At 35.1% G+C, this 22623-nt stretch overlaps 1 protein-coding gene across 1 annotated transcript in view; it reads left to right on the top strand.

Moving 5' to 3' along the window:
• Positions 1-22623, top strand: part of LOC131064457 (DNA-directed RNA polymerase V subunit 1) — a 223899-nt gene that overhangs the window by 125976 nt on the left and 75300 nt on the right. The window contains exons 15-16 of the mRNA XM_057998604.2: positions 14803-14960; positions 21626-21909. Coding sequence (XP_057854587.2) covers positions 14803-14960; positions 21626-21909 — 442 coding nt within the window. The remainder of the gene's footprint in view (positions 1-14802; positions 14961-21625; positions 21910-22623) is intronic.

Raw genomic sequence — 22623 nt, 5'->3', positions numbered from 1 at the left:
TCCCCATTTGCAATGGGGCGATGTGTGAAAACGTCACAACATGACCGATGCCGGAAAAGATGAGCTAATTGGTAGTCCCATCCCTAAAATCTAGGGATGCTCCTAGAAACTAGGAAACACACCCAAACTCCCTGAAACTGAAACCATGACATGGTCCCGTGGAACCTCCAATATGGGAACTGCCACAACCTCCTAAAAAATAGGGAATCTCCCTAAAATCAAGGAACTGCTCCGAGTGGGCCTCAAACTGTCTGAAATGTCAACTCCGGATACTGAATACCCTGCATGAGTCTCTATCCACCACTGCCAGCCTACGAGATCCAAATAATAGACCATCCCAGTACTCTTCTCCTGTCACCTAGAAAGGGGACATTACAAGTTCAGTGATTTAATGGTGAACTGTGAGCATGTCTGATTGATTTCTGGCTCATACCATTGGAGATTCGCTGATTGTAAGTCTCTATGCATGGTTAGTCTGAGCCTATTTTTGTTATTAGTTCAATTGTGGATGCTTGTTTTGATTGCACCAGAATTGGGTTTCCAAATGAATGTTCATGATCTAAAAAATCTTTCATTTCCCTTTGAAGATTGCACTATTTTTGTGGCATTGTGAGTTATCTCTGGTAAAGCATGAATCAGTCTTATGAGAAATCTGTCTATCTGCAACATCAGCCATTACCATCATTGTCCTTAGATTCTTTGAACCCTATCCCGTTGCTCTTTTTGTTTTTTGATCAGTTTGAAAAGTTAAGCATCAATTAGTTTGCCATATTAGATGCAAACTAGCTTGTCAGATGCATAGGCCCCCTTGTAATTACCAGCAAATCAGATATCACTAAGTTATCTTAAGAACAGTCAAGACCTGATACTAGAAACCTTGGGGTTATCTAGTTTGGACAGTCAGAGGGCATACAAGGTTTCCTTATTCAAGAGAGAATAGGATATACTTTGTGTATTTTATTCTGCGTTGGCAGAAATGCAAGTCTCCCAATCAACAGTATGGTCACATGCCATCATGATGCTTGAGAGGAAGTTCTTGCAACTTTGCTTGTGTGCAGGTAAAGCATAAAGAGAGATTAGTAATATGCAATGTTGCATGGGTACTCGTACCCAGGCCCTGGGTACTTGTACCGGAGACTCGGACGCGTATTCCACACCAGAAACTTGGTTGGAAACGTCTCCATAGAGAGGAGACTTCCCGTTGAAGTATCCACCCGTCTCCCACCGTCTCCAAGCCTAACAAAAAAAAGGAAACCTTAAATTGTTAGAAAAACAAAAAACACAGGCAGCAAAATAATCAAAATGTAGTACAAAGTACAAACAGAAAAAAAACAATGCTCAAAACAAATGCAGGTCACAAGGATTTCTTAAAACGTTGCAACAACCATTACTAAATTATTATATTATATTTAATGTCATTATATTTAATGTTCAATGTCATTATATATTCAGAATTTCTATAAATTATTAAATTATATTTAGAAGAAATTGGCGTCTCCAAGTACCCACGTCTCCTATTATGAAAAAATAGCCGTACCAGTACCAACACCAGTCTCCAAAGTCTCCAAGTACCCCCATGCCCGTGCAACCTTGGTAATATGACTTGTATGATTCCAAGCCATATTGACACCATTGCCAACAATCTGATAATTGATTGCAACCTTAATTCAATACACAGACAATTCAATAAGGAGGAATGCACAAATAGTAACATCGAGGAGTTGAATGCCAACTGTTCAAAGTAATATCCAAGGTAAATATTCGTTATTTTGGACCTATTTAGGTTTTTGAGTAGTCTTTTAAAAACATTCAAATAAATACACATCATCAATTGAAAAGGAATAAAAGATATGCGCCATATGCATGTCCTTTATAAATCTCTAAGCCCTTTCTTACTTATTTAAGGTAAGATTACATCTAGGTTCTATGGGGATTCACACTTTATAGTTGATGGCCTTCATTTCATCTCCTAACTATCGACCATGAATTACAAGGATGGAGTGTACTAGGAGGAAAGTAAGTTTTTAGCAATAGTTAGACGGGTATGTGGTGAAATAAATACAACTTTCCAAAATAGGGATTTTTTTACTTCGAATGAAAACCTTTTACAACTCTTGTTTGTGAAATACCCTTTAAATCTCTAATCTGTTAGAAACAACTGGCAGTCCTAAATTCTCGGGTTTAGCTGACTATTCATGCCCTATAATCAGAAAAAAATCACAGTGCCATTCAGTATTACTATTTACATTGTAACCACATGAAGAGATACTTTTTAAAAACGTTTCCTGTAAATTCATAAGCTTGCTCTTCCTTTTTATTGAAAATAGGTGACCTGAAAGCAAAGGAATTTGTGCACCTATTTTGTTAGCTGAGGTTTGAATTTCCTCGTAGAGGGTGTACATATCTGTAGAGTTGAATTTTTTTAATTTTTAAACCTTGATTTTTGTTTTTTGAAGTGCTGTCCCAAAAACAATATATCCAATTGTTTACAACTGGAAATCGTATGTCAATATGCCATTCAAGTCACTTTTCTTTTCTCCATAGAAGGCTTGAGTATAATTGATGTAAAACATGGTAAGAGTTATAAACATCAAACTCACAATACAAATAACAATGAAACACGACATGTGAAATTCACTAAAGTGATGAAAGATTAGTGAAAAGTGACGTCCAAGTTAAGATTGAATTTGACACATTGAATGGGAATGGGTAGAGGATTTTTAGCTATGATTATTCTATCAATTTTTGTCTTTTTTTGTTGTTAATTTTTATTTTATATAAAAATATCTATGCATGTTTTTGTTTTATTCTTATTCAAGAAAATCAGGAATTAGCATCCTAGACCAAAAGTTTTTGGAAATAAAAGGCTCGAGTATAATTGATGTAAAACATGGTAAGAGTTATAAACATCAAACTCACAATACAAATAACAATGAAACACGACATGTCAAATTCACTAAAGTGATGAAAGGATTAGTGAAAAGTCACGTCCAAGTTAAGATTGAATTTGACACATTGAATGGGAATGGGTAGAGGATTTTTAGCTATGATTATTCTATCAATTTTTGTCTTGTTTTTTTGTTAATTTTTATTTTATATAAAAATATCTATGCATGTTTTTGTTTTATTCTTATTCAAGAAAATCAGGAATTAGCATCCTAGACCAAAAGTTTTTGGAAATTGTCTATGTAGTTTGTTTCCCAAAGTCTATTTGCAATCCTTGTTGAGATGATAAGATTGACCCGAAGGTTTGTAGCAAGGTTGGCAACTTTATCTTCTTCTCCTTTGATATGGTTAGGAGATGTGTCTTCCAGTTATTGAGGGGGCTAGTTTGTTTCATTAATGATTTGTCTCAATTTTGTATGATGAAATCTACCCCAACTTCATGGTGTAAATGATAATCTAAGTCTCCATTGATCATTAGCTTCCTCCATTAAAAAAATGCTCATTAGAGTCGTTTTAGCATAGCCATAGCTTTTGGTTATTAGTATCCTTGCTAAATCTCTATAGATGATATACATATTTCCACAAAGTTTCCTCACTGGGGGACAGGTTTTGGGAAGGGGGACCTAGGGTCTAAATTTGGGGATAAGAGTGGGTGGCAGAGCAAACGCATATAGCACTTGAAAAATCTTGTTATAAAAGGATGCACAAGGAATGAGTATAATTGGCACACTAAGTACATATTAAGTAATCAATTGTAAACACATTGCAATCATTAACAATGAAAATGTTGATTTCAGAATTTTTATTATAATTCTAATCAAATTTTCATAATGATGAATTGATGATTATGTTGTTCAAAATGAAAAAATGGCTTGGTACTTATAATTATCCCCAAAGTTCTCGCCAAATTTCTCATTGCTAGAGTTGCTGGACACCACAAGCTTAACCTTCCCAAAATCCCTAGCAATTGGCCTTGTCTCTAGAGCATCATCATTAAATTGTGCTAATTCCTTTGGCTCTACATCCCTTTGCCTCGCTGGACTCTCATGGTATGTACATGTAGCAATCAATGTGAAGCAAGGCACTATGTACATGTAATGTCTCCTATTAGGCTATGTCAGGAAATAGGGACAATTACTTCAATTCTTCACACTTAGACTATGTAATCTTTGCAATTGAACTATAATATGGACAATATCACTTGCTATTTCTGATATGTACAATAATCTATATGCTAAAAGTAAATTTATATGATATGCAATAGTCCTTGCTAAGTTCGATATGGCAAAATGGTTATGCCTCCAGACAGGTCAATGCAAGTAAGAAAAGTAGTTGGAGGAATCAATTAAAATAAAGTAAAAGAGCTGATGAATATTATATGGATAACATTGTATTTTGTATTTCAAACATCAGCACTTGAGCAAAGCAATTGGTTCTTATTTTTCTATAATTTATGTTAGGTATCTAAAGAGCAATCCCATATTAGACATGGTAAATTGCAATGTTCTATAAAGGACCATATCTTTGACTCGACTATTGGTGTCTATTTTGCTGTAAAAAATGAAATCATGAGATGTTGACCTATACTCTGAAATGATCTAACTAGGATTTTCTCTAGAAAAGTATGGAAAATTTTACTGATTCTCTTCAAAAAGACCAAACCTTCTTCCAATTATTGGAGATTGAATGCATGCAACAGTTTAACTAAAATTCTTCTCTACTTTTTGTCAAACTTTACATTGCACAGGATTATTATTATATGCATGAACGATAGACAGCAATTACAATCTATTTTCCTAATTGTGCCTGCGTCAAATTTTCAAAGAACTCACTCATGAAATGCCACATACCAATTTGAACCTCATTAACTCCTTTAAATCATCTTCCCTTCTAGAACGGCTAACTATCTCCAGCTTATGGCGTAAGGTATGGATTCCTGTTGGAGATTGTTGCTTATAAGTATGCCACTTTCCTTCCTCTATACTTGGCCTGATTCCTTCAGGAACGCCACGTCAGTGAGATGGATTGCAACGATAAGGAAAAAGCAAGCCAATGGAAGCTGCTGCTATTAACTAGACTCAGATAACTCCAGAAATTCTGCTGTTGATTGCTGGAAATGTCTCCTCCAAAACACAGCGATAGTGATAGCTGTGTTGAATCACTGATCCAAACTGTAGGGAAATACTGAAGATTCGCCAAACACAGGCATGGGGCTACATCCAGCCTGAGAATACAGGGGTTTTGTCCTGTAAAGTGCAGAAATTGCAGAGCACAAGATATAATAAAGTTTGATGAGTGAATAATAATTTTTATTCTAGCATCGAACTCCCTTGTATAACAGCTTCAGCCATCTCTAAAAAGCAATTGATACCTCTAGAGGCTTCTCCGTTGGCAACTTAGGAAAATAAATATAACTTCAATAAACATTAAATGACCCCCAAGTAATATCGCCTAGATGAAATATTATTATGACTTAAAAATGGCCCCTCTTTAAGTCATAATGAATAATTATAATAATTATGCATAATACATTAGCTTTTTGGCCATATTTCAATTATTCCCTTTTATTGTTTATTTATTCTAGCCTATGGAATAAGGTAGGCTAGAATTTGACTCCGTATAGCCCGTCAATTGAGAAGGGACATTACAGTCCTCCCTTCCCGAGATTGCTGGTCCTCCAGCAATTGCAAGCTAGGATGCTGCAGGATCTCCTCTCCTTCCCAGGTAGCGTCCTCAAGTGGTAAACTTTTCCATTGTTAAGTAGATAATTTAATTTTTTAGGTTTACTAATGTTGATTGTTTACTTAATGAAATATGATTATGATTAACTTCTACTTATGTGCAGGGGTAGGTACTGTTTAACCTGCTTTACTATTTGGAATTAAGTTTTTTTAATAGCTTTAGGACATTTCTAATTTAGGCACATTACAAGCTTCAGTCCAGTGATTCACAGTAACATGCCCTATTTACCTGAAGTTTATTCTCTGAAGGAACCAAACCCAATCCACATAACTCCATTCTCTTCCACATAACTCTTTTCTGACAAGGAAGTGAATTAAACTTTTGATTCTTTGATGCAAAAGGCAGTTTGGTAAATGATCTATATCTTCCTGATGGCAATGGGAAAAATGAGCAACCAAATAAGCCCTATTGATGAGTGCCTTATAATGCAGAAACCTCCCTTGATTTAGTTGTCTTGTTGTCATGTTATATTCTGCTTTGATTTGGAGTTTTTCCAGCCTACCGCTTTTCCAGTTGAATGCGATAACATATATGGACAATAGAGGAAACAGGGTTAATTTGAGATTTCTACTTTTTAATAACGCTCAACAATCCTTAACCATGCTATGACTGTCAACCGCATAAGCTGCTGTATTGTTTGTTTTGAGCGAAGAGGTTATCCAGATTCTTAGTCTAGAGTTTATCCAAATGCCATGCTAATATATTCCCAACTCAAGACTTTGGTCCTATTTTTAAAATATATAATGCCATAAAGTTCCTAGTAGCAGAGATAGAGAAGTTTCGATTAAGATAAAATTATTGTGGGCAGCGTAGCATCCAAGTTATTGTAAAATTACTTGGCAAATGACCACAAATAACGGTGAGTAATTGCTGATTGGAAATTTCATTATTTCAGTTTGGCATACAGTAGGAAAATCTAGATTTTACCTGGTCAAACTTTGACGTTTTCTGAGGAAACTGCCTTGTAATTCAAAAACAAATTTAATGTCAAAAGTTTGCAAACAAAAGTTGCGTGATTTTTCAGTTATAAAGGGCTGTCAATATCTTCTTGGGATTGGTATTTGAAACTTTTGATGGTATTGAAAAATTAATTTTTTTTTGAGACTTTTGACTTGTTTAATGACATTTGGTTTGTGGTGTCTAGATTTAAAAAAAATTTAATACACGTATATTTATTTTGATGTTTATCTACTACATTTGGCAGGTAATAATAAAATCAATCTGTGTTGCTATGTTTGAGTCTTCTGAATTATTTAGTGACATTTGCATCGTGGTTGCGATAAGTTTGAACTTTAATACTCGTATTTTTATTTTGATGTCTATGTGCTATATATATTTGTCTTGCAATTAACAAAATCAATCTACTTTTCTGTTTCCTATGAATATTTAGTCATTTTCTATTTTGTTGTGCTTTGATGCGTTTCTCCCTTTCCACATCCATGTGAATAGAATTGACTTACATTTTTACAATACAGTGTCATTATTATGTAGGTGGATGGATACTATAATCTAATTAGCTCTCTTTTTTTCATGCCCTGTCATACATCTATATACCAAAACTATTTAGTACCTAAAGTTGTGTCCACCAGCTCACTATTCCCCAATCCTAGATTGCCCAGTTGGAATTGGGATGAGGATGGGTATGCTATGCAGGTACAATTAATGTTCTTTTTGATCTGGATACGTTTTGGATATGTTCCTACAAAGCAGCATACACAAATTATAAATATATACGTGTTTGCGCTGTAAAACAGAGGAATCCAGTTCAAAATACTACCTATCATGCATATGTTAAATTAAACTACCATATATATCACAAATTTGAAATATTTTTATATTAATTTCAATAAAAATTTAAGGTTTCTTCGACTTGGAGTTTGACGAGATAAAAAATTGTAATAATGTTTGGCAAGGTAAATGTTGAATTGTGCAGCAAGTTTAAAGTTGCAAATTTAATTCAAAAACCTTTAAAGTTGCTAACATCCACATGCTTGATAAGTATTAGTCTATACGTTTTTAAACTTTCCAAACTACATATAGCAGTCTGACGTAAAAATAACACCCAGCTATAGGACATGCACAGGTGAAGAATAACAGCACTCATTTCTGACCAAATAATGATAAAAGAGATAAAGATAAAAACAAATATGAATGATGAAAAATTAATTTGTGGCTATAGGGCATGCTTAGGTGAATCTTGCTTGAATCTTGGATGTTAGTTGCTTACAAAAGTTTGGATTACTTGAAGAAAAGAACAAAGCATTTTGATTGAAGTGGTTTCTACTAAGGCATTTATGATTTATCAATTGAATCCTTCTTGCTAGAGTTGGTTACTTCCCTTCCTAAGTTGATAGTTTTGCATTAGTTTTATCATTAGTAGGCTCAAAAAGCTCTCTTCATCTTCACTCAAAGGTGCCACTGCCTACAAATTTGGTAATTAGCTTTCTCAAACTTATTTTTTCTCTTCCACTACTGGTTATCTTTTTAAACAGCTTTCATCAACGCGTTGTAGTTAAGAGATTCATTGTGTTTTAGGCTATTTGCAAAGCCTAGATACCTTTAACCTCTTGATTCTTTCGCTTACCAGCTTTGGTAATTTAAATTTAGCTTGTCAGCAATCTCATTATCTAGTAGCTTATAGACTATGTTACACAAGGAAATTGATCTGAAGGTGTCAATATAGGCAACATTCTTTTTTCTTTTGGATCATTGCCTAAAAAGTAGCATTTTGTTCTTTGAGGATGACTCCTAGCTTCGTAGACTATATACTATCTATACCACATAGTCGATCACTATATGTTGGATTTTTTGGAAGAGCGTAGTAGGAAAGCTTTCCTAGATCACTGCTTTCTTGGTCCCATGTCAAATTGTTGGATGCTAGTCCTCCTTTTGGTTTGGTTAAGGCATATGAGTTTTGAGTTCTTGTTTTACTTTTGAATTTCTTTGGGACTATATTGGTGTCCTTGTGCTAGTCTAATAATTGTGAAGGGTTTCTCTCATAGTTAACTACTCGCCTAAAGCAAAAACTCGCCAAGGCTCGAAAAAAAAACTCCGCAAAAACTCGGTGAAAACTCAACAACAAGAAGCCGAGTCTAGATATATTGATTGATTTAAATGCAAATTGGGTACAAAATGGCATCCTCTTGTGGAATGTTGATAGCTAATAGACCAAAACAAAATGAAATAGCAAATTGTTTTTGTAAAACTAAAAGTAAATACTACATCAAAATATTTTACATCTTCCTCTTCCCATCTCTAGTGATAACTAGGTGAGAGATAGACCTAGAGGGTCTAGTCCTAGGAGTTCGATGTGGCTCCTTCACCTCTCCAAAATGAGGTTGAGGGTAGCACCCCTCGCGGGGGTCTAAGGGTGAGAGAGGGGTAGAGAGATAATTTTAGATCTTGGGGGAGAGAAGAGAGAGTTAGACAGAGTGTTAGAGAGAGGGGATAGAGGAAGAGTGATAGGGAGATAGATAGGTCTAGAATTTGAGGCAGATAAAGTGAGTGAGATAGAGAGATCGAGAGAATATTGATAGGAGCCTACAGATTACTGAAATTTGACTGTGTTTGAAAATATAGATCTTCTAAAACCTAGTATTTGCATTATAACTCCTAGAGATCTGAAATCACTCTCAAACATTTAGCCAATATATACATGAAATATAACTTAAAGTATAAGAAAGGAAAAAGACATATATAAGTTATACTTAAATGTTATATTTGACGTATATATTCTGATGAAGAGAATGAGATTGACTTGAAAAAAAAAATTAGATAATTTTTTGATGTGTTTGGGCCTCTTTTTTTTATGCAACCGAGTTTTTTTGAAAAATTCGCCAGAAACTCGACGAGTTTTTGTGGCGAGTCAATGCTGAAATTACTTTCCTCAGCCAAAAACTCGCGAGTTTTTGAAAACTTGCCAAGTTTGTGGCAAGTATTCCATGTATGGTTTCTCTATTTCTCAATGTCCCATTATATATCATTTGTAGTTCTGTTAGGGTAAATGATTTTGGTTTGTAACTTATAGAAATATTCACATCATCATGTATCAACACACTAGCCTCAATAATTGTTGTTGAATCCTTAGTGTTCCTAAACTCACCCATCTTCCTCCTAAATAGTTAGATGAGAGGATGAACTTGAGAAATCTCTTCGAGAGCTTCACTTGACGAATCTGTTCATTCCCCTAATGGATAATATTTCTTCATTCCTTGTTTGGCAATCGCGATGCCCAAGGCATAAATGAATACTCCCTTGTGCGATAGCTTATTCATTTATCTCGTGTAAATTTTCTTATTGATCTGGATTTAGGACTTTTGATCTCCAAATGTTTGAATTTCCACATCATTCTTAACATGACTTGGTATTTTATACGTTACCTCGATTTTTCGGGAAAGGGGAATGTGTTTTCCCCAATTTCTTGTGGCATTTTTGGAGAAGGCTAGGGGACGACAAAGGGGAAAACTATATAAAAATAGGGAAATTTTAAATATTCATATGAAAACATGGATAAAGCATGCATATATACATTATAGAACCTTAACATATAACATTTGTGTTCAATTGAGACATTTCAAAATTTCAAACATTAATACTTAATTCTAAATGCTTTCAGGATTCATTATCAATGTGCATGTGATATTAAAAAATAACATACAACTTATAAACCTATATAAGTTATAACTAAATGCTCAAAGGCTACATTGCTGTGATATAGTTTCACTCTCAATTACAATATGCAAATAAAATACAAAAAAAATACACTGCTGCCCCTAATGTACATCTTCCAACACTACATCAAAATCAGTCTTTTGAGTCATCACCACTGTGATTGTCCTCCTTAGCCAACCAATCCCTTTGGTGTCTCCTCCTCATCAACTTGGGCCACGTCTTCGAGATCAATATCCCACTATAAAGCTGGAGTTTGTTGATACTCTTAAAGCTGGACTCTGCCGATACTTTGGAGTGTAACAATCTTGAAGTCGGAGAGTATATGCACAACCACTAGCTTCTTTGCCCGTCTAGAGGTAAGTCAATTCCTCTTGATGAAGTGGATAAAGTCATATGTGGACCAATTCCTCTTTATAGTAGAGGAATTGGGAACCTGCGAATGGAAGCAAGTGGTAGTAATCTTCAAATGTGGTGTATCTCTCTAGTGCCATGGTCACCATCCAATAGAGTCAATTTGAGCTAATATAGCTTTATCCAACCTTGCCTGTGGTCTACTAAATGTTGGACCATGAAGATTTGCAAAGGAATTGTGTGCAATGTATTGAAGATGTATCCTCTGAATACATCTTATTGAAGGCCCGTTTAGCCCATCTAAAACCTCTTCATCATCACACGGAAGCACCCTTCCGTCCTTTGGTGTATACCATTTGGGATTTTGAGCAAAGGCTGCTATATGAAGTGGGGTGTCTATTGTGTTCCACTTCTGCATAAAAAATGGGTTTAATATGTTGCTCATATAATTGTAAAGTAGGATCTCTAGCCAAAATTGTTTTCTTTATCTTCCCAAGCATCCTGTCAAATGCCTCATATATGTCTCCATGACTAGGAGAGTCTGTATCAACATATTTAATGACATCTAAAATAGGTGAGATGAAAGAGCAAACGTATCTTCAAAATGCAAACAAAATTTTCAAAAGAATTAATTGACATGTTAGAAACTTCAAAATTTGGAACATTGAACAATAAAATTAAAATATTAAAATCAGAAATTTAATATGAAAATCAGAATAAATTCAGCAATTTATTGATAAAATCAGCAATTTAATAATAAAAGCAGCAATGCCTTACCTCACAGTGGATCACCAAGCTTTATCAAGGATGTTTTGTTGGTGGATTTTCCTTGAGTAGAGCTTGAATTAGGCCATCTAGTCCACTTAGTATTCATAATCGTCAATTGTAGAGGCTTATGCACCTTAGAGATCCTCTCTAACGAAATGAAGTGGCCTACTTTGTCTCAATAGGTTTGTGGAACTCCTCCTTTGAAAATGTCCAAAAGAGAGCAAGTGAGATATGGTGGACATAAATGAACATTTGAATGTCTTTAGCTTCTACCACAACTTGCTTCACTTAATCAATTTTCCCTATGTCTTTCAATGCATTGTTAAATGCATGGACACAACATGAGGTCCAAAAGATGTGCTTGTAAGAACCGTCCACCATCAAACCAACCAATTTGCACACACATGCTGAATCGGTGATCACCTACCTGTACAACATTTGAGGGCTCAAACTCCTCTATGACATCTCTCAAAATGCTAAATTGGAATTTTTCATCCTGATGCTTCCTTGAACAATTAATGGCTTTGAGAAATAATGAATGAGTAGGGCATGTGACTATGATTTGATGAGTGGCTGATGTCTAATATCAGTCCACACATCCATTTCAATAGAGCAACTTGTCCTCATCCAAGTTTGCCTCATATCCTCCATTAGCAAACTGACCTTGGAATACTCTTTGCTTATGATCTCTAGGGGGTACAAACGAGGGACCAATAGAGGCTATATCTCTAATCATTTGTTTGAAGTAAGAGGAGCGAACCACATGAAATTGAATGGCATGAGCAAAAAAGAATTGGCAATTGAATACTTTATAGCATCTCGTGCTTGCTCATCAAACATAGCTTCAATTGACCTTGGTTCTCACCATCACTCATCTCCCTCTTTCCTCTTGTGACATCTTCTTTCCTACCAACCGTGGATGGCATAGGCATAGATGATTGTGGACTCGCAAAAGAAGGTGCTATTATTGTCACCCCTTAAGCCCCAATTTCCACCTCCATGTGCAATCTATGACACTCTAACTTCTTATTTTCTTTTATTTCTGGACATGCTTTAACTCCACGCCCTTTAACACCCAAAAAATGAGATTGGACCCTTGGGTAGCCACCTTTAAACTCTTTCTTCTAGATGTGACAAAGCCACACCCTACTTCCCCCTAAATTTTTTCCTTTGGTGTAATAGGTTGGAGAAGTATTTTCAATTAAAAGGGCCCTTTGCATATTTTTGCAGGTTTTTGAAGGGCATTTAAATGGATTTTGTTGCTGTCCACTATCACCCTCAACACTTGTACTTGCATTTCCTCCAATCTCTTCTACTTCATTGTCGCTAGTACTATCATTCTCAATGCTGCTCATGGTTTTTAGAGATATAATGCAATTTTTAACTGGAAAAATGCAAAAAACAGAAGGAAATAGACATTTCATGGTTCAAGTTTTGAAAAAAATAAAGAAGGATTAAAGATTACCTCTTTGAAGAATTTGCAGCCCCACTGCTAGCTGGCTCCTTCTATCCCTACTCAAAAGAAGTTCTCCTTTCAAACCCTGTTGCTCCTCTTGTTTTTTCACACACAAGTGTTGATATGAAAGAAAATGAACTTCTATTTTTCCTTTAGGGCAAGCTGGGAGGTGGGGGACCACTCAAACAATAAAAAAATGCTTTTTATTTCAAAGTTAAGAGATTTTTTCTTAAAAAAAAATGGAGGGCTGATGTTAGGGACTCCGTCCATCCTTGGGGTGATTGGGGGACATCCTAGACATCCCATGTAGTCCCTGAGACAAGAGAACATCCCCAATGTCCCTTGGTTCTGGGGACATTTCCCGCAACTTCAAATAAAAGGGGACCACTTGAGAACATTCTCAAGGTGTCCTTGCATCCCTGGGATGTCCCTGAGGTGTCCTCACATCCTTGGGACATCCCTATGTCCTCAAGACGTTTAGGCCTAGGGACACGTCCTAGGTATTTGCTTTGTTCTTTATTTACAACTGTCTACTTAAAGCAATTCTTGTGGTAGCAATAGTAGCAGTTTGGAAGTCAATCAGTATCAAGAATCTTAACCCAAGTAATAAAAGTGGTGTATAGGTTGATATGCTTTGGTAGTAGTTTGGATTGATTTAAAATTTTATATTAATATGTTTCTTACATGAGTGGCCAATGGGCTTTGAACTGTGACATTCAAAAGACGAGTCGGTTCCCCTATTTTCCTCAATATGCTCCCCTAATTAAGGTTTCTAGGAAGCTGGTGAAAGTTCATCAACTTTGTAGATGCAAACCCATAGTAGTATATATGTAAGAGCCTACTTTTGGATTAAAATAGAAGTTTTATGACCCCAAGAAGGGACAATTATCACAATAGAACCCAATGCCATATAAAATACTCCTCGTTCCTCTAACACTCCTTGTTCCTCTTCGGTGCCACCAATACCTTACAGAAACCTTTCACCAAGAATCTGATCTTGGATTTAGTACTTATTCTTGATTAATTTTTAATCCACTAGAATTAGGATTTGTGGAGAGTCAGATCCTATTAGCTTAGGAATAAGAGCATGAGAGGAAAAGTGCCTTCATGCAGGAATTCATCATTCCAAACAGCCAGCGGTAGGCCCAGTGATGCAATTTAGAAAGTTTCTGAATCTTGCTGTATTTTGTTGTAATAAGGGGATTGAAATTTTACCTGTTTTCACTCACCAATTGCCAATAATAGGAGTTTTCCCATGAACTTTTTCTGTTTACTAAGTAATATCCAACTGTTTGCCATAATCTCTTAGATCTTAAAGTATTATTTAAAAATAAATCATCTAGGAAACAAGCCAGATTCATCTTATCAATCTAAATAATTTTTCCAGCTTCACACTATTCGTACAATTGGATTAAAGAGGACGATAGTCAAAATTCTGAGGTTTCTAGCACTCTATGATTATGGCTTAGAAATTGTAACATTATTCCCTTTATTTCCTCTCACATTTTAGATTGTTTTTGGTTCTCTTCATTATCCATCATCCTCCTTTTATCCATTTGTTTTAGAAATGTCATGTGCTGTCTATGCTTTTGGCAATGTTTATTAGATGGTTGAGTATATCAAATTTTGGGTTGCTTATTCTTCTCTTCATTATCTATAATCCTTTTTTATTTATTTGTTTTTAGAAATGTCATGTGTATTCCAAGTTTTTGGCAGTGTTCATTAGATGCTTGAGTATGTGACAATAGATAAGGTAGTATCAAAGATACATACATTTTAGCAGTTCGTGTACCAAGAAATTTGCATATTAACCATGTTTAGTGGCATTTGCAGTTAAAATTTCTGATTTAGTTCCATTTTTATTGCAGCAATTCTTGCAACACTGCACAAAAATATGGAGGAAAGGATTATGAGATGCCTTGCTTACATTTTGCCTTGCGAAATGATTCAATGCCCCATAAAGAAAGCATCATTGATACGCTGATTAATGTTGTATATCCAAATTTGTTGGAAACCTCAACCAAGGGTATGTTGTTGGTAGGCATGAAATTAACCAGGCCTTTTTTGCAGTTCATTTTTAGATTATTTAGTTCAATATATTCTTTTTTGTTCTCATCTAATGATTTGTATATGTATGAAATTCACACATAACTTTCATCTGCTTTTAGTTTTGATTTGTTTGAAAATATTTGCAGTAATTGGCTCAAAATTTATGTTTTGTGGTTTCATACATGGCCCTTTTGTATTTGTATATATAACTAAAAAAAAACGTTAATGAGAGATTATTACTCTCTCTATGGTAGATTTTATATCCTTCGATTCAAATTGAAAAGCATTGTTACTGCCTAAAAAATGAGTTTGCTACTTTAGGCTTCTATATTATTAATATGTATTTTTCTTGGTTTGAGGAACACTCTACTAAAGATTCAGAGTGAAAGTATGGTTCTTGCGTAAGTGATGATATGGTGATGTCTTACTTTTCATGTTTGCCTTTGACATGGTTACTCAATTAGCTAGTAAATAAATACGACTGCTTGAACATATTTGAGAATACCACATTTTAAGTATATAAAATTATAAATGGCTTGTGGGAAAAAAATTTGACAATGCAAGCGAATATGGGAATAATTTTCTAATTGTAAGAAATTATAGACATTATATACAGTAGAAAATTAGAATTCTTTTCTTACATAAGAATTGAGTTAATCTTTTGGACAGGGACAAAATTTACAAATCACAATACTTCCAATTTAGATGTTTGAAGAAAAAATGGTTTTGAATTTAATTTATAAAAATGAAATGAAATATTTTATTTTCATTTTGCAGTTTTGAATATTAGAAACAAAGAGCAATAATTCATATTCAACGCACAAATGATTACATTCTATGGCCATTCAACTTATTAACTACTTGTTGTGTTGTGCACACCTTCCCCGTCTTTGACATGGACCCCCCTTCCTTTATTTGCCTTACTAGCATGGGAGAGAGAGTTAAAACTCATAGGATTCACAAGGTGAAACAAGTGAGATGGGATCCTACTCTAGAATTGCTCAAGAACTAGTTCTTATCCACTCTGCAAAGTTTGGTGGTTAGCTTGGGAAAAGGAACAAACATTGTTTCTAAGGACATTATGCATTCTGCAATTAAGCCCAAGCTAGGATAGTCCTAAGTTGAATTGGGGCAAAGGCAACTCAAATTCGGTATTTTTAAGCCCAAAAGTCATATTATGACTTATTCCTAAAGTGCTTGCAAATGCCTAAAAAAATGGCCGAAGTTCACCAAATCATGAGCAAATTTAGGTGTTTTCAGAACTTTTGGCATTCAAATCCCCTTGCAAATGCCTAAAAAAAGGCCGAAGTTCACCAAAACATGAGCAGAGTTAGGTGTTTTCAGAACTTTTGGCATTCCAATCCCCTTGCAAATGCCTAAAAAAAGGCCGAAGTTCACCAAAACATGAGTAAAGTTAGGTGTTATCAGAACTTTTGGCATTCCAATCCCCTTACAAATGCCTAAAAAAAGGCCGAAGTTTCGGTCAAAATTCATCGGTGTTTTCAAAGAGGTGGGAATAAGCCTTATTCCAATGATCCTTTCAAGGCCGAACTTTCTCATTTTGTCACAAAGAGGTGGGATTTTGTCTTCATTCCCAAGTTAGCTTCTCAAAGTTGTATTTTGCAGTCACAAAGAGGTGAGATTTAGGGCATCAAGGACCTTTCTAGACAAACAAAGTGGCATTCCAAAATCATTGTTGATTGAAGCTCAAAATCAGGATAGGGCGAGGTTCAAGCCGAAGTTCATCACTCTCGGAAATCAGAAACAACTCTTGTTCCTTCTAACCTTTCAAATGCTGAAATTCAGACTGAACTTTGCACAAGATTTCCAAATTTGGTGTAGGGGTGTTGAATTTGGTTTGGCCTTATCCAATGGGACTTCCTTATGCCATGTTTGATCCTTGGCTCCTCCTGGATCACTTTCTCAAAGGCAAAAGCAGAGTAATGTTCAAATGTTGAATCACAAAGGCATTGATCAAATAAAGATCCTTCGGGGGATGCGTAAGAAATGAGTGATGACATAGGATGGAATGTGATGGTGAGGATGAATAACTAAACGAAACAATGATTGATCCTTGAACTTATGTGTCCATGTAGGATACAAAGGAGGTCGTGTGGAGATGCTTCAATCAAAGAAGGCTCTGCAGCGCTACAATCCAGAGCACCAACAAATGAAGGGACCATATGGAGAAGCCAAGGGTCCATGGCATTGCCTAAATATGCCAGAAAGATGACCATGATAAAAGAGGATGAATTCCATGTTAGCACCCTGAAGATGTTAATGAGCAGAGCCAAAGACAAAGTAAGAGGGGGCTGGATGTGCAAAGGCCACTACCACCATCAACATGGCAACAAGTTGAAAGCCAGGGCATGAGATTTAAGGAAGGATCACATAGCAGTGTGTTGTAGGGGCAATTGGTGCCATTTCCATAACTTTGGAAAATGGTGACAACAAGACATGCAGAAACAAAAAAGAACAGTTGGAGATGACAGAAAATAAATTTATTGTAATAGCAATTATTTTATTGTAAAATGACTACTTGTTGGCCCAATTTAATGCAATTCAAAAGGGGGCCACAAGTTAGTTTTCCCAACTACCAAATTTACCTTTTTGTGCCTTGAGCCTTGTTAAATTTTGTCTTCTAGTAGGATTAATTGATGATAGTTGAAAGTAGTTGAAAAGGTGGTTGATGGTTGTTGAGATCGTTGACTAAAAAGTTGTCAAGATTTCTAGAAGGCGGATCAAAGCCATTGGATGGATGGAATCTTGGCCACTGATACAGAATGTAAAATCTATAAAAGGCCAATGCGGGTTAAAATGGTTAGACAGTTATAATTTTAGAGGTTAGAGGTAGTAGTAGATGTTAGAAGTAGAATTAGAATAGAGTAGGAACTGTTGGGAAAAATTGTTCTAATAGTAGTTAGAACAAATGAATAAACCATTGAAGCATGGTGTTTTGCCATTTGCCCTAACTTGTTTGCGTGGTTTCTTTTCATCAAGTTAATCAAAGTTCAGTGATGTTAATGGTGAAGTGTGAGGCTATTTGATTTGATTTCAGGTTCATACCATTGGAGGCTTACTGATTGTAAGTCCTTGTGCATGGTTAGTCTGATCCTACCATTTCTCTTAGTTCAACTATGAATGTTTGTTTTAGATTGCCAAAATTTGCTATCTAAATGAATATTCATACTCTAAAAATCCTTTTATTCCCTTTGGAGCTTGAACTATTCCTATGGAGTTGTGAGTTTATTTTTGGCTAAGTAGGAACTAGTTTATTCGAAATCTGTCTACCTACAACACCAACTGTTATTGTCATTGTCCCTAGGATCTCTAAACCTTGTCTCTTTGCTATTTATTTCATCCAGTTTGAGAAGCGAAGCATCACTAGATTACCATAGCAGATGCAAGCCAGCTTGTCAAATGCATAAGTCCCCTCGTGATCACGAACAAAACACATTGACCCTGAGTTATCCTAAGCAAGTCAAGACCCGACAGTTGGAACCTTGAGGTTATCTCCTATGATCAATCCGAATAGCATTGGAGATTTCCTTTTTCTTTTACAAGAGAAGGTAGGATACATTCGGCATTCTATTCTGTGTTGACTGAAAGTGTAGGCTTTCGCCATCAACACTACCCAAACCACTATTACAAACTAAATCATAGCTAATAACTAAGTAAAAACTAACATAAAATAAATTAACATTAACATTTTAATTTCTTATTTATTACATTATTCTATGTCGTGTACTATAATTTTTAACTCCCCCCTTTAGTACTGACATAGGGACTTTATTTTGGTGTTGCAATATCAACAATGGGCTTATCTCATATTTGACCACTTCAATGAATTATTTTCTTTAGCTTATCTCATATTTGCTCCCTTCAATGAATTTTTTTTTCTTTGGATCCATTTCTAGTGATAATGCATCCAATTACAATGTGCAATTACAAAATCTATTACATCATTATGGCTCCAAAATCCTTATACAAAATGAAAAAGATAAATTAAATCAACAGTAAGCATTTAAGTACCTTTTTATTTCACATCAAAATATGAATTAAATATTGGTAGTTTTCTCAAATGCTTTTTGGGTTTTGTGCTCCTTTTCAATAGCTTTCTTGCACAATTTGTATTTCTTACTTTTGTTGAGAAGTGAAAAAGATATCACAGTTTTAGTGACAGTGTGTACCAAAAATGTACCAACGATAGAATAGTGCGTAATGAGAACATGATTACACCTTTGCATAACCTTAAACTCCTGCAGTTTTTCCCCACTTATATTTAGTGGTGCTGTGTGCCAACAATGTACAACAATAGAATGGCGCCTGATGAGAACATGATTCCACCTTTGCATAAACTTAAATTCCCGCAGTTTTTTGTGACGCCTCTAAGTTCTGCAGCTTTGAATATGACTTATTTATTTCTGATTTTGAATATGAGCACAATGAATATAATAAAGGAAATATTGTGTACAGAATGTACATAATGGAAGAGAAAGGTGATGCACATGAATGGCAGCTGTCAATGGGTTCGTTGGAAAGGTATCTGCTAGGACCGTTGACAAATTTGTAGGAAGGGTGGATGCTACAAACTCTACTTTTTGCATGAGGTCCCTGGTGTTTGCTAGAACTTTGTTTGCATTGGTTGAATTTACAACAAATGGATGGGCACAAAAAAGGTAATGGGGTCACACAAGGTTTGTGGTACCCGCTAATCCATTGCCTTAATCAACTTGACAAATGAACCATGAGCTGGGTGATGTTCAGAGAGATCTCTTTTGAAACCTGCTGTGATACCATATTGGATATTAGAAACAAGATGCACAAGATACAATTTGGTCATTCATCTTCAACACACAAATGATTACATTCTATATGGCTTTATAAAGCCATTCAACTTATTAACCACCAAAACTATTAACTACCAACTAATTCATAACTAATAACTAACTAAAAACTAACATATAATAAATTAACATTATTCTATGTCATGCACTATAATTCCTAACATGGAGGAGATCCACTAGGATCAATGAGACAAGGGGAAAAGAATGTGAAAACAGAAGAGTTATATCAATCATTTTGCTGCTTAGCTGAAAAGAGGTAGAGGATTCAGACAGCCTTTTCTCTTGTAAATATGCTAAGAAATATGCTCAACAGTGTTGGTCGAGCTACAACTACAAAAATGCATGTATAACTTTGTTGATAATGCAAAAATACCTGAGTTTGGTGAAACACGGAGATATTTTCAAGTTAGGGTGCATGAACATGCAAAAGACGTATTACAAAATCATGTGGAAAAATCCATCCTTGCTGAGTACTCGCATTGGACTGAAAACCATATCTGTGTATGGATGTAAAGTTCATGGTGAGGGAAGCCTATTATAATAAGAGAATAATTATATAAGCAATTGAGATATAAGAACATCCCAAAAATTAAATTTGGGTAGTGGTCTCTCAATTAGCACTTAATGTGGACTAATTATGCTACTCAACAACAGTGACTGCAATGACTGGAGAATTGGAGCATAGAATCTTCAAACAGAGTATTCCTTTATAGATAAATGGGTAGAAGGAGTTTTTAAATGGGACATATCTATAGATTTGTTAATCATGTTTATGAATAACTTTGGTTTGACTTCTCTTGACAGCAATTAATATAAGCTTATTTGTCTTGAAGATGGGTATGACAGTAGAGCGCAAAATCGGTATGATAGTAGAACGCAAAATTTGACTTTTGTGGTGTCGACCCTTGTGACGTTAATTTTTTTGTTTATTATGAGATCTGGTAATATCTGATCATTAAATGGACTTAAATGGGTTTTAGTTCCTCTGGATAATCTTCTACATGGAATACAAGGACTTCTCGACCACCCATTGGGTGAGAAGGAAGCACATCAAGATCAATTTTGTTTCAATGCAAGAATATTATGATCACGATGTGAGATGCTGATAGATTGGGCATCTTTTATCAGAATACATTTCTGTTTTGTACATGATATATCGAAGGAAACTACAGTATTAATTTTTTTTATGTTATTTTGTTTTTTTTCCATTTTGTTTATTTTTTCTTGAAGAAAGACTTTTACTAAATGTCTTTGAGTGTCAGTGACTTAATATAATGGTTACCTGGGCACAAGTGACCAAGTCATATGCATATATAAGAGTAACTACCCAACCACTTGACACACTATCTCATCAGAAGCAAAACAACTATACTCGTATATATTTGGTTAACATATCGAGAGGGACATAAATAAAACACTTGGAATAGCCCTTTCATTAAAGTCATGTGCGCAATCACAAACATAATGGTCCGCTTCATCTATTTATATCATTGTGTACCAAATAGGATAGGCCTATGTATGTGGTCTGCATATAGATTGCCTAGAAATAATGTCTTAAGATTGTCAGACTCATGGTAAGTGAACATCCATTTGGAGGAGAGTTGTTGGTACCTAAAAATTCAAGGTCTGCGAAATAATTTATTTTTATATAATAAACATGTATGAGTTATAATTATTAGTATATATTACACATTATTTTTTTCTTAATCATTACTTATTTGGTCACTTTAAATAAGAATGCAAGTTATTTTTTTAAACTTGATAAAATTACTATTCCTTAGTTTTAAATATGCAGGTGATGATCGAATTGCAAATATACACATCTCATGGAACAATGAAAGCTTGGAAACGTGGGTTCCTCGCCCTCTGTATTCTCGGAAGAAGGATAAGGGAGAGATTATGATAGAAGTAGTAGTTGAGGCAAATGTAGTCAAGAAACGTTGTGATGCTTGGAAGATCGTCTTTGATGCATGCTTACCTTATATTAGTTTTCTGGATCTCAACAAATGTGTTCCATACAGCATTCATGAAGTATATAAATTAATTGGAATATCATGTGCCTATCAGCTAATTATACAGGTATGGACTTGAAGTTTTTTATATATTTATTATACAGGTATGTAACTCACAGTTTTTATGATACTATTTGCCACTCCTAAAATCTGCATTGCCAGAACTTTCATGTGGTAAGGCCACCTAGAAAGTGTGCTTGGCGTATGACTGACTTTGGTTGGAGTATCTCATGTTTTATGCAATCCAAAACTGTGTAAGAAATGATCTCCTGCTCGTTATTGATCTTGTCTTTGAATTTTTTTCCTTTAATCAGCTCTGTCATCTTCATTATTTCTTGGCTATCTTTTTGGCTCTGAATGTTGTGATTGTTTAATCATTAGGTTGAGGTGAACACACATTAGTTTGAAAGACTAAGAGAAGACCAACTTTTGCAAACTGACTAGAAAGGTTCACGAATATGAATGGATGGACACAATCTGAGGATCACTTGACAACAAAATTTGACAAAAACGGGAGGGAAATCAAATTTTGTAGGGGTACCAGAAGGAAAGGAGTAGTATCATCAAAAACTACCCCCTCTCGAGATGAATGATTTTGTCTTCAACATCGATAGTTAGTTTTTTTCTGCATTCTTTTTTCAACTACCTTGGGTGGAGTGCAGAAATTTATTCATGAAATGCCATCTTGCTCTTCTTTTCCAAAAGGAAATAAATATATGAGAAGCAAAAGTATGGTATGCAAATTTCTAATAATGAATAAAATCTTCTTGCAAACATGCCC

The sequence above is a fragment of the Cryptomeria japonica genome, chromosome 2 (assembly GCF_030272615.1).
Source record: "Cryptomeria japonica chromosome 2, Sugi_1.0, whole genome shotgun sequence".
Taxonomy (NCBI): Eukaryota; Viridiplantae; Streptophyta; class Pinopsida; order Cupressales; family Cupressaceae; genus Cryptomeria; species Cryptomeria japonica.
This window is presented reverse-complemented; position numbering and strand designations above follow the sequence as displayed.